This window comes from Amaranthus tricolor, chromosome 12, assembly GCF_026212465.1.
Source record: "Amaranthus tricolor cultivar Red isolate AtriRed21 chromosome 12, ASM2621246v1, whole genome shotgun sequence".
NCBI lineage: Eukaryota > Viridiplantae > Streptophyta > Magnoliopsida > Caryophyllales > Amaranthaceae > Amaranthus > Amaranthus tricolor.
In genome coordinates this window covers 8,753,188-8,765,760 of record NC_080058.1, presented here as the reverse complement: position 1 = coordinate 8,765,760, position 12,573 = coordinate 8,753,188, and the positions used below count along the sequence as shown (strand labels likewise).

Here is a 12,573-nt window from a genome sequence, read left to right as displayed (position 1 = left end):
CTTAAAAGGAAAGTAGAAATGTGAGTAGACCCCATGACCACAGAGAAAGAACAAAAAATCAGAAAACAAAAAACAGATACTCCTATGAGCGAAAGAGAGTTGATATTCTGGTTTTTTTGTTTGACCATTTATAAGTGAATCTCCCTCCGTTTTCATATTAATTACAACATTATAAAAATGTCGTTATTTATTTATTACTCTTAATTTGTAATTAGTTCTTAATATATAGATTTAAATATAGTCAAGTCAGATCTTCTTTGATTCGTCTTATTGCAATGATTATTAATATTAAATTTTTATAATTTTTTTATCATACATAATCAAAGATTTTAAGAATTGAATTAGTGCAAATGTTGCAAGTAAATTGGAACGGAGGAAGTATTCACTAATCATACCCTGATACGACTTTAAATGGGTTAGTCTAAACTATATTAAAAAGAATTATTTTCTGTATAAGTGTAAATTCAATTTTTATTTTTTTTCTTTTTATTTTTTTTATTAATGGACTTCTTGTACGAACCTGTCTCACGTGAAACGGTTTCATACAAAACGCAATTTTTTAAAAAAATTTATGTGCTCGGATAAAAAGGCTTAAAATTTTTTTAAAAGTTGCCCTAAAATTTTTTTTTGAATTTTAGAAGTTTTGGGTTAAAGTTGGCGTAATTTGATGGGCTCGGATAAAGAGGCTTCAAAATTAATTTTGGATTAATATTATATATGGCTCTTGCAAGTGATATGTTGCCCTACACGGTGTAAAATTTTAAAAATTTTACAAACAAATTTATGGATGATTGAAGATAAAGATATAGAAGAAGATAGAGGTTGGTGATAACATAAAAAATCACCTCATGAGTCATGTTAAAACTAATTTTGAAATGGATGTTTTTGTTAATTGGTTTTCTTTTACAAAAAAATAAGTTTTTTCGGATTGTTTGCATAAAATTCTAGTATAGGTAATTTTTAATTTAAAGTTACTTTTTATAGGTATTTTTTTGTCAAAAGTCGCTTTTATAGTCAGATTTTGACAATTTTTCCTATAATATTTGGCCGTTGTATTAGAATGTTTATTGTAAGATTTTATTTTATTTTAAATTTCAAAAAATATGCTATAGATCACTCCTGAATTCGAGAGTATTTTTACTCTTCTTCTTTTTGTTCTAGCTTTAAGCTATTAGCCACAAGTCCACAATTACTATACCTCAACGATTTAACTTAATTACCCTAGCATTATTAAAAGAGTAAGCAACAAATCTCTACTTTATCACGTTTTTGTCAAACTTGTTGGGTTGTTTTGTCAAATTGGATGTGTTGTTTTGTGTATTAGAATTATATATGTTGTATGTCTAATACTTCTTGATAGGACAAAGTTGGTTGTAAACTTTTTCCTTGATATTTACTGGGTAGTTTGTTCAAGTTGACACAATTCTGTGTGGTGGTGGTTTGAAGCGCGGTTATAAAGATAATCATTTTGCGGCTAGGTGATGGTTAGTGATAGGCGGTTGAAGGGCTCTGAGAAGTTTGGTGTTGGGTTGAGGATGAGACTGGATGGGCTGGGGTGGGTAACACTGGTATTTTTTTTTTAAATTGCCTAAACGACTTCTTGAAATTGTTAAAGGTAACTTTATATATTATTGGATAACAACCCCTTAATCATGTATTATTCACGATTAATCAATAATAAGTATTATTATTAAAAAAAATTTAAAAGTTAATTCACGATAATTTTTTCTTATAAATATCAAGACTCAAATAATAGTTTAAAATTTGAATACTCTGCAACAAAGCAAATTTAACCAACAATATATAATGAATGGAGTAAAACATTGATTCCAATAATATCAAATTAGAACACCACTATTCTCATGTCAAAATCCATGCTTTAACACTAAACACTTAACATGATCCTAGTTATCTGATAATAAATGCAACAAGCCTTCATTTTTCATATTGCTTGACAAAACTATCGCTAAACCTACAAATCAAACACAAATTCTTGTATACGTACGGCCACAGTATTTATGCAACCAGTACAGACAATCTAATAAAAAAATAATTTTATAAAACTTTTAAGCTCATACTCTTAAGTATTAAATTTTTTTCTCTAAAATCTTAATTTTACCTTTAACTACCTACTCACATCCATTTTAAAACTTAAAATGTCACTTTCAACTCTTAAAACCCTTATTTTAAGTTTTAATTTTCCTTCCTTTAAAGGCTTAGTTTTATTTTTTTTTACGTATTTATTCTAATTGAGAAAATATTCATTACAAGGCTTAAATCGAACCAATGCTTAAAATAACAACTCTAAGACTTGAAATATTCACTCCAAAAATTTAATATTGTCAATTTCAAGATTTAAAATGTCTATTCCAAAGTCTAAAATAGACATTACAAACTTCAAAATGACAACTCAAACTTTTTTAAATTAACATATTTTCAAAAATATAATTGCGTCATCAACTATGTGATAAATGCAATTATCTGCACTTATTTATATTATTTTAAGCTCCTTACTGAGGGTTATTGTTAGTAATTTCGCGCTTATTTTGAAGATTTATAATACTTACCTATTTTGGTTATTGATGTTGATTTTGAGCGGTTTTGATGGTTTTAACCGTAAGTCATATGGTTGTAATTGTCTATGATTAATTTTTATGCACATACACTCATCATAGAAGCCAGACAGCTATGACCTGAAGGATGAATTTATAAAAAAAAACTCTGGAATCATCAGAGTCACTGACATCAGTATCAGAAGGTGATCTGGCCCTCCTGCTCTTTCTCTTATGCCGCCTTGGGGATTCATCTGAATCATCTGCATGTCGATAGTTGCTCCTCCTCCTTCTCCTCTTCTTCTCCTTCCGACTCTTTCTTTTCTGATGTTCCTCATCATCAGATGACTCATCCTTCCTCCTCCTCCTCCTCTCCTTCCGACTCTTTTGTTTCTGACGTTCCTCATCATCAGATGACTCATCCCTCTTCCTCCTCTTTTCCTTTTCCCTCTTCTAACGACCATCATTTTAATAGTTTGGACTATAATAGATTTTCGTAAATTGTGAGGCATGAGCTTCTTTATCTATGTGAAGTTGCAATGTTTTCCATCAAGGGTCTCAGAAACCCTTTTTTTTCCAATACAAGTGTAGGTTGTATAGATCAAAACTCCTTTAACAGTCTACCTAGGTCGAAGCCAATTTAATCAAATTGGGGCAATGTAATGAGTATAGGGTTTTCATTCAACTGAACAAATCCGAACAATTAACATCTTTTTATTCAACATCACAATTTTCAATCATATACTAATGATCCCTAACATAATCCTTAGTTATAAAAGTCGAGCAAATTTCTTAACCAACAATTCAAAACGTCTAGGATGAGTTGAATCAAGGGTCGTAAAATTAACGATTTTGATTAAAGGCATTAATTGGTATTTGCCCATACAACAGTTATGAAATTCAATCTACTGATAAAAATCCACAAAATTTCATCCCCAAATTTAACGATAAACGTGACAAAAACAACGAAATCTCTAAATAAATCACTAAATCATGAACAGAAAAGCAGAAAGCTTTCGATGATATTACATTCGATTAATCCAAAAACTTTTTTATTGAAATCAAAATTGTAAAAAGAACTGATCTTAGTTGAAGATTTGAACTCTGGAAGTATTTTTCTTAATACTTATGATAAGGAGTTCACTAATTAGATTAAGAGTTGGAGAATAATAGCGGTTCCTAATTGGGGATTGCTGTCCCAGTTCAAATCAGAAATTGAAACAAATTTCACTTAAGAAAAAATAGCTTTTTTTAAATTCGGATCACATATTTCGAGCACTTTAAGGTTGGATTCGGTTATTATGTTTGATAAATATTAAATTACCAGATCGGCTTTGAACAACTCTAATTATACATACTATTTCATAATTCATAAACTCATACCCTTCAATAGTTCAATTTAAATATTTAAATTATTTTTATCTGAAGTATATTTTATGCATAATTTTCATACAAAATTGCTATAATTGACCCAAAAAGTTCTTAAACAAATCAATTATAACAATTTGGAATTGAAAATTAACCATTATGTAAGCAACCCTAATTTGATAAAATTGCGGGGCGCATTTTTCTTATGTGGCAATCCACATAATAGTACATAAATTTTTTTTCAAATAAGAAATGCATTTCTTAGGTTTTAATAATTACTACATTTTTATTTTTCATCTTATTATGTACAATTTTAATTTTTAATATCATTAATTTTATATGACAAAAATTTTAAAAGTTTAATATTATGAGAATATGCATTAAGACGAATCAAACAAGATTTCACTTGACTCTGTTTTACAATAAATATAGAAAAATGCATGTCAAATAAAATCAATTGATAAACATTAATTGCTATGTTGATTGTAAAAAAAGTATTTTGCAAATTACACGGTAAATTATAAAATTTTGAAGTGTGTGTTTGTGTGTTTATATTGAGGTACAAACACACTCTTCATGCATTTTTGTGTATATTTTTTTATGTAGCACCCAAATTTCCTTATTTCCCTTGCAATTTTGTCTGTATACAAAGATCGGAAATTCAAGAGTGTTGCACAAAATCTTTCACAAACTAGATTCTAAATGAGAAAAAGATATCTATAGCATGGTAAAGAGGAGACACGAAAAAGTTAATGACATAGATCTATTAAAGTGTATTAAGGATATGAATACGGATGAGAACATTCTAGTTTAGGACGAGAACATCAATGGTCGATGGAATGAGTATTTCGATGAGCTTTTTAATGGATAACAAGAAAATGTTGTAGGAGTGTAGGACACACAAATATCACGATATAAATCAGAAATATTGGTTTTTAGAAAGAATCATAGTAGAAAGTTGGAAATAGAAGAAATTTAAAAGCTTAAAAATATGAGGAAGCATAACTTTGAGAGATAAAATTTGAATCAAAAATATAAGAAAGAGTTTAAGAATTACAAATATTGCGGAAATGATAAGGGAAAATCATTTAAGATTGTATGGATATGTGCAAATACAGGAGTATAAGCGAATTGGTAAAAAAGATAGAAAGCTAGAGCTCGGGGATTTAAAAAGTGGGAAATGACAATTGAAGAGGTGAAAATGACTTGGAGGGAAGGAGCTAATAATGATACGAAGAATCTTGACTTAGATACTCCCCCTTCCTCCTATTGACTTTGCTTTATTTTTTTATTTTTGTTCATTCTACTTATTTTGCATTATTTTTATTTTTGGACAATGGTCCACTACTTTCTTTTGAACACAACCATGCATTTTAACATTCTTTTAGTTTTATTTACACTATTTATTCTCTCTTTTTATTTATTATCACTTCTTTAAAAGTAACTCAATTCCTCTGTGATGCAAATCAAAAAGGACAAAAAATAATACTAAAATTATAGAAAAACAAGATAATTAAAAAAAAAAATTATATAAACGACCGTTAAAACTCATATATTAATTCATATCATCGATCCAATATTTAAAATAAAGTTATTGTTGTCGGATTTAGGACTAAAGTCACGTAGAAATTGGCAAAGCGCCCAACACTTATGAGTTAACAATACCAAATTCCAGGCAAGTCTGCAATAAGGTTGAAATTACGAATTTTCCCATTGAAGATCAAAATTCCTAATTTATTTGAACTTGACCAAACCCACTTAACTCTCAACCTTGCTCATTGCTCAAGTCAACTATTTCAACTGGGAATTGGCAAGTAATTTAGTCACTCAGATTAGCTGGTTACATATTCTAAGATTTCTTTTCACGTGGTTTCGTTTTAATTCCACTGTTCTATCTTTAAATTCTATGTTTTTCTTCTCCTATTCAGGTTGAATTACAGTAATTAATGCATATTATTTCCAGCTTTTATTTGCTGAATGTGCAAGCAAATCCATTTGTATTACTAAATTTATAAAGGATTTTGTTGGGTTTAAGCAATATGAGTTTATTTATATTCCACTCAAAGTGCACATTTTTCTCCCCTTACAATAAGTGGGTAGCATTGCACTATTACAAACTTCCATTCTTGGAGTCATAATCACATTCACAGGCAGGCAATTGAAATTTGGGAGAGATTGATTATTGGTAATTGTGATCCTTTCCCTTTAAATTTTATTGTTGTATTTGTTGTTGTTCAATAATGGGTGGATGATGTTTTATGTTGGTTAGAATCTAGCTGTGTTTTTTTTGTATTACATGGTAGGCTGAGTCGAAGGGTAAGGCAAAGTGATCGAGAATCGAACTCAGGATCCTACCCAGGTAATGTGAAACCCACACAACTAAGATAAGACCCGATTTTCGAAATCTAGTAATGTTTGAATGGTTCAATATTGGGTTTTCATTGTATTTGGGGAATTTCATTCATAATTGATATTGGGTTTGAATTGTTTGGATTGGTTGATTTTGAGTTGTTTTGGTTTATTTAGGTTCTTATAGAGTAGGGAAACTTGGTTTGATCATATCAATCTTAGGGTTTTGAATTGATTTTAATGTTATGGTTACCTTAATTTAGTCTTAAACTTAGATTATTTCTCGGTTATGCTTAAATTTTGACTTAGAATTTTGTTGGTGTTGGTTATTAGTTGCCTGATATTAGGTATGGCAAAGTTATGCCATCCCAAATTGAGATTAGCCCGAATAATGGGTTGGCTCCAATTGTTTTTAGGAGGGCTTGTTGTTATTGTGACCATATCTAGTCTAGTTAAATTCTATCATGCTGGATTTTTCTTCCATAGTGAAGATATTTGTCGTCATTTTTATGGGTCGAAGGATGTTTTTGAGGGATTTGATGTCAAGGCTTTGTCGGATCGCATTGAGGAAGTGCTTGATAAGATGGAAGATTTGCAAAACAAACTTGAAGCAAATGTGCAAAAGATGGAAAAAGAGAAAGATCAATTGGAAAAGAGTAATATGTCTAGGCAAGAGTTCAAGAGGTACTTAGAGGATGAGATTGTTCAGCCGCTTTATGATGCTCATATTGCACTTAGACAGATCCGATTACCAAAACTTGGAGGTGTTGGAAACACGACCTATATGGAGGAACCATTGATTAATAATTTTGTCGTCGAGGAGATCAGAAAGTACATAACTCCTAAAGAGAACAAGAACGGGAAGATAAACATTTTTAAAACAGAACGGATACACAATACTATAGGCCATGCTTGTGTTTTAATGAAGAAAGAATTAGAAGTCTACATGGATTATGATGTGGGTTCTTATTGTAAGGATGATTGGAATATAGCACAAAAGCTTATGCTTCATGGATGTGATCCTTTACCTCGACGGCGTTGCTTAACACGAGCCTCTAAGCTCTACTTCAAGCCATACCCGGTTAATGAATCACTTTGGAAGATACCGGATGGAAGAAATGTCCGATGGAATCTCTACAAGTGCCGGGATTTTGAATGTTTATCGAGCAACAATACTAATCGAGGTTACACGAAATGCACGGGATGCTTTGAGATGGACAAAGAAATGCTTAAATGGGTCAATAAGAGCACTATTTCTCCTGTTGATTTTCTCATTAGTGACGTTTTGGCCGTTAAGCCAGGGGAAATACGGATAGGTATTGACTATAGCGTTGGAACTGGAAGCTTTGCTGCACGGATGATGGAACAAAACGTTACCATTATCTCGACTGCCCTAAACTTGGGAGCGCCTTTTAGTGAAGTGATAGCACTGCGAGGTCTGCTTCCGTTGTATATAACACCAAATCAACGACTTCCATTCTTTGAAAACACGATGGACATAATACACACAACTGGGCTATTGGATGGATGGATCGATCTGTTACTGTTGGATTTCATGTTATTTGATTGGGATCGGGTTTTAAGGCCCGGAGGTCTATTATGGATCGATAAATTCTTCTGTAGTAGAAAAGACTTGGATGATTATATGTACATGTTTCTGCAATTCAGGTATAAGAAGCATAAGTGGGTTGTTTCTCCAAAATCAAAAGATGAGGTTTATCTGTCTGCTTTGTTAGAAAAGCCTCCTAGATCTTTATGAGGTTTTATTCTGTTTATTGTTCACACTCAAATTCACTTAACTACATACTAATCTAGTAATGTAAGAACTATCATGTGTTGAAAAGTTTCATTAATATACTTCATTAAGTTTCTTTTCTTAGATCAATTATGCTTTCGATCATCTAATACTCCCTTTGTACCAAAATTATTGTATTATTTGTGTTTTGTTGTTTTTGTTAAGAATAGTGTTTTTATTTCTTTGTGATATTATAATCAGGGCCGGTTCTGAGCCCATTTTGGGTAGTCAATCACCTAGGGGACACAAGAAATAAGGCTAGTCTCAAATATTAAATGGTGCTATTCATGCCTAATTCTGAGCTAACACTTTTAAGTGATTTGTAAACTTTTTTTATATTTTGTCTTAAATTAATTTTCTTGAAGTAGAAAATTTTTTATCTTTTGATATATTAAAGGCCTAAAGGGTCTCATTTGAAAGACATCGCAAAAGTAAATAGGATCTCTAAAATCGTTGTTTCGCCATTGATTATAATGAATGGTTTAGATTAGAAGGGCGAAAGAAAAGTAAATAAATTGAATCTCCGATGTTTAGATTTTTGCCTTTTTTTTGTCAAACTAAAAGCATCTTTAATATAAACAAAATACATAAGTTCTTGTATTAACTTTGTTTAATCAAAAGTGACAAAATCGCACAATGAGTGCGACTTAGCCTAGAGTTCGCACAAAGTATACGACTTGGCTTATGACAAATCGCACAAAATTTGCATCTTAGTCCAGGCCAAACCATACAAAGTGTGCGATTTGTCGCATTTTTTTTTAATTTTTATACTTAACATTGATTTATTGATACTATTGATGTTATTAATTATTTTTAGGCATGATGAGACCAAATACGAGACAACAAATAAATTTTCGATTGTAAAATTCCTTTTGCGTATTGCGTACTTTGAAAGTTGTAACTAGTAAAATAATGAGGAAATTTTAATTCTAAATTTAAATAATCCTATTATTGAACACAAATAAGAATGTCCTTTAAAAGAGTAGTGAGATTTTATTTATTTATGGATTTTAATAATGAACAAAAATGTTCAATACAACAACACGTTTCAGTAGCCCAATAACATTAACTTGAGAGGTCATATGTAGGCAATTTTATATTTTTGTTAAAAAAAATTATTTTTTAATTAACTTATGGTAGCAAAAATCATTACATAAATAAAAGTTACATATATATTATAAATATTTAAATTTTTATAAAAATATATTTTTATTATCTTCTTATTAAAAAGGCTCAAAATTTAAAGTCTTCGGTTTACTTTATTTGAATAGTAATATAATACTTTCTCAAGATTTGTTTAGTTGCTACAATCACTATAACAACTAGTACTAATAATGTAAAACATAACAGTAGGTCTTGTATGAGACCGTCTCACCGTGAAACGGATCCATACAAGTAGCCCAAAGTTAAACTTACATGGTAGTTACCTAAATAAAAACAGTTTTTTCATCAAACTTTAAGAAACTAAAAATTGGGTCAGCATATATTAAGTCGTCAAACGGTAAGAAGGTCTTAATTAATGTGAGACGTCTTAATAAAGAATTTGTCAAAACATAATACTTTTTAGAATGTAAAATGTAATCAGTATAGATGTTGTTTGATTCATCTTAATGTCTGTTTTCGTAATATTAACTTTTTAGAATTATTAATTAATTATGTATAATTAGATATACTTCATCCGTTTCAATTTACTTGCAATATTTGCTTTTTCACGCAGTTCAATGCACCAATTTAATTTTTAATATCTCTAATTATGTATAATAAAAAATTATAGAAATGTGATATTTATAATCTTTGCAATGAGACGAATCAAACAAGATCTCACTTGACTATATTTTAACTTATAGATTAAAAACTAATTATAAATTAAGAGTGATGAATAAATAGTAACCTTTTTGCTAATGTTGCAACTAATATGAAACAAAGGAAGTATTAAAAATGACTGGATCTACTCTTGTGAGAGTTCTCTCTCGATGAGACAACCCCAAATAAAAATTATTAATTATAATTGAGTGTAAGGATTAGAGCTCTTCTTGTGAGAGACTGTCATCAATCCGATTGAATTTTAGAATATTTAATTATTAAGTGTAAGCTGTAAGGTTCAAAGAACGGGGAGTATATGAAATTATCCGTGGAAAATAAAAATGGGTTGTTAAAATTGGATTGAATATATAATTATTATGGACAAAAACCTATAATTACTGCTCCTGCGTTCTTTTTTGTTTGTTTACTTTAAATTTTTTCACTTTAGAAGAGAGAAATTTAAATTTGATGTTTGAAATATATATATTGAATACAAAATATATTCACGTGGGATTGTTAGATTTGTCTAGATGCGAAGAATTTTAATATATAATTTTTACAATTTTCTATGATGTGTACTAAGAGATATCAAAGCTCAAAATTTGCTTTAAAATGCGTGCAAAAAGTAAAGTGGACAAACAAAATAGAATGGAGGGAGTAATGTTTGAGCTTTAATGTCAGCTTGAGGTTCATAATCTATAGAAAGGTTAGAATTATTAGTTAGGAATAATAATAATAATAATAATAATAATAATAATAATAATAATAATAATAATCTCCATTATTTAAAAAATAATACTTGCATCACTTAATTACTTCCTAAGCCCCCATAATCTCATTCTCCATAACAATTTAATTACATCATTTTGAGTCTGTTGTGATAACTAAAGACTTTGGCTCTATAATTACTTGTCGTTTATTTCTAAAGCAAACTACCCACTATTTTATTTTCGCCTACTAATTAATTTCAATAATCTTCTCGTCTTCAAACCCTTTTATCATCAATTAAATATTCTAAAACACTGATTTATCACACAATCCCAAAAATCAATCATTTGAAGCCATTTTCGATCTGCAGGTATTTTTTTATCTTTTTCTTTATCGTTCTTATTTATTTACATATTTTTTGCAAGATTTACGTTAAATGAATAAAGAAAATAAATTGTGTAAATGAAAATAAAATAGTGTTAAAATATATAAAATGGATTAAAAAATAGTGTTAGGTCGTTATCTATAAGTAGAGATCACTTGCTATTTTAAAATAATCAATTTGATAAATATTAGACTATATACATGAACTTGTCTCAACTCTCAACTTTTAATTCATATGTATAACTAATATTCTCTTTTTCTTTTTTTTTTCGCTATAAATATAATACTCTATACACACGATATAAAGAAATAAGAAAAATGGAAATCAATTAATGGTACCTCTAAGTTTTTGCACTTTATTAATGATATCTTAAGTTTTTTTCAATTATCAATATTGAGCGTCTTACAACCGTGAGCTTTTTTAATTTTTTCCGTATGCAAAATTATCCAAAACCGTTATTTTTTTTCTTTTTCTTTTAAATTTTTTATGTTTTAAATTATTATTGTCCAAAATTATTCACCGTTCAAAATTATTATTATCATTATTGGTATCATTTTATGGTTGTAAAATAGTACTATTCTTATGTTAGTTATTCCAATTTTCAATTAATAAAAGAAAAAAACGTTATACACCGCATTCAAAATAAGTATCACATAATTAAAACGTTGTTGAGTGAATTTATTTTTATTTAAAATGTTGACTTTACTAATTATTTTTCTCTATCCACCTTTGTCAATTTAAGAGAGAGTAAAAAAAAAAAAGGGAAATAAGTATATTTCAAAAAAAAAATAGTAAATACTAATTGAAATGTACCGTTGTTGACCGAGTTGATGTAGTTCGTTATTTGTTAATGTCCTAATATTAGGCCCTCTTGTTTGTATATAAACATAAAACACTATACATATAATAATAATAATAATAATAATAATAAAATAAGAAAAAGCATTTCCTTAAAACCTTGTTTTAATTTGGAATTTCGCTCTTCTTGATCATACGTAGTATTGCAGATGGATCGTAATTCAAATTTACGAGGTTGTCATGAATATAAGCAGGCGGAACTGCCGTGTTTAATGGTGAATAATCCAGCTGATGATCGTTCCTCCGATCGCTTTCTAGGCCTTCCCTTATCATTGACGGATTCATCTCTTAACATCTCCCATGCGGAACAATCAAGTGAACCCTCGAGTGATTTTGAAGCTGATTCCTTTGTAGTTGCGTTATATATATTCGGTAAGGATTTCTTTCAAGTGGCGAGATTCATGGAAACCAAAGGAGTGGGGTCAATATCGAAGTACTATTATGGTCAATTTTATGGATCGAGTAAATATAGTAAACGGATAGAGTTCCGAAAGAAGAATAAAAATAAAAGGAGGTCATGTGTATTTGGACACAGATTATTGGTAGGATCTATATGGTAATATTGCGTTTGTCGAAACGCAAGTAGTAATACTTTTTAAAGTTATTTCCACATGGTAGCTAACACGTTTTTAATTTTACAAATTTCATAGCAAATACCTTAAGAAAACATTCAATTTCCTTAACTTTGATGTTTTTATATTTTTTTTTTGTGTTCGATGGTAATAATTTTCTTTTAAAAAGAAAATATACAAGAG

The 12,573-nt window shown here is 29.4% G+C and overlaps 2 protein-coding genes across 2 annotated transcripts; one reads left to right on the top strand and one right to left on the bottom strand.

Annotated features, from left to right (window-relative positions):
* Positions 1 to 2,669: 2,669 nt before the first annotated feature.
* Positions 2,670 to 6,381, bottom strand: LOC130828529 (CAX-interacting protein 4-like). The gene is made up of 3 exons (XM_057694495.1): positions 6,217 to 6,381; positions 3,656 to 3,745; positions 2,670 to 3,005 (listed from the first exon to the last, which is right to left on the bottom strand). The coding sequence occupies exons 1-3, from the start codon at positions 6,379 to 6,381 to the stop codon at positions 2,670 to 2,672; spliced, it is 591 nt and encodes a 196-aa protein (XP_057550478.1).
* Positions 5,574 to 8,263, top strand: LOC130797196 (probable methyltransferase At1g29790). The gene has a single exon (XM_057659691.1). The coding sequence runs from the start codon at positions 6,619 to 6,621 to the stop codon at positions 8,026 to 8,028; it is 1,410 nt and encodes a 469-aa protein (XP_057515674.1). The 5' UTR covers positions 5,574 to 6,618; the 3' UTR covers positions 8,029 to 8,263.
* Positions 8,264 to 12,573: the final 4,310 nt, after the last annotated feature.

Excerpts from the sequence above, each read along its gene's own strand:
- LOC130828529 (XM_057694495.1), bottom strand. The coding sequence starts at position 6,381 with ATGAAATTCCCCAAATACAATGAAAACCCAATATTGAACCATTCAAAC. Across the intron at positions 3,746-6,216 it reads CCTTCGACTCAGCCTACCAT|CAATCCCCAATTAGGAACCG; the intron begins GTAATACAAAAA and ends GAACTGGGACAG. Across the intron at positions 3,006-3,655 it reads TTAAGAAAAATACTTCCAGA|AAGAGGGAAAAGGAAAAGAG; the intron begins GTTCAAATCTTC and ends GATGGTCGTTAG.
- LOC130797196 (XM_057659691.1), top strand. The coding sequence starts at position 6,619 with ATGGCAAAGTTATGCCATCCCAAATTGAGATTAGCCCGAATAATGGGT.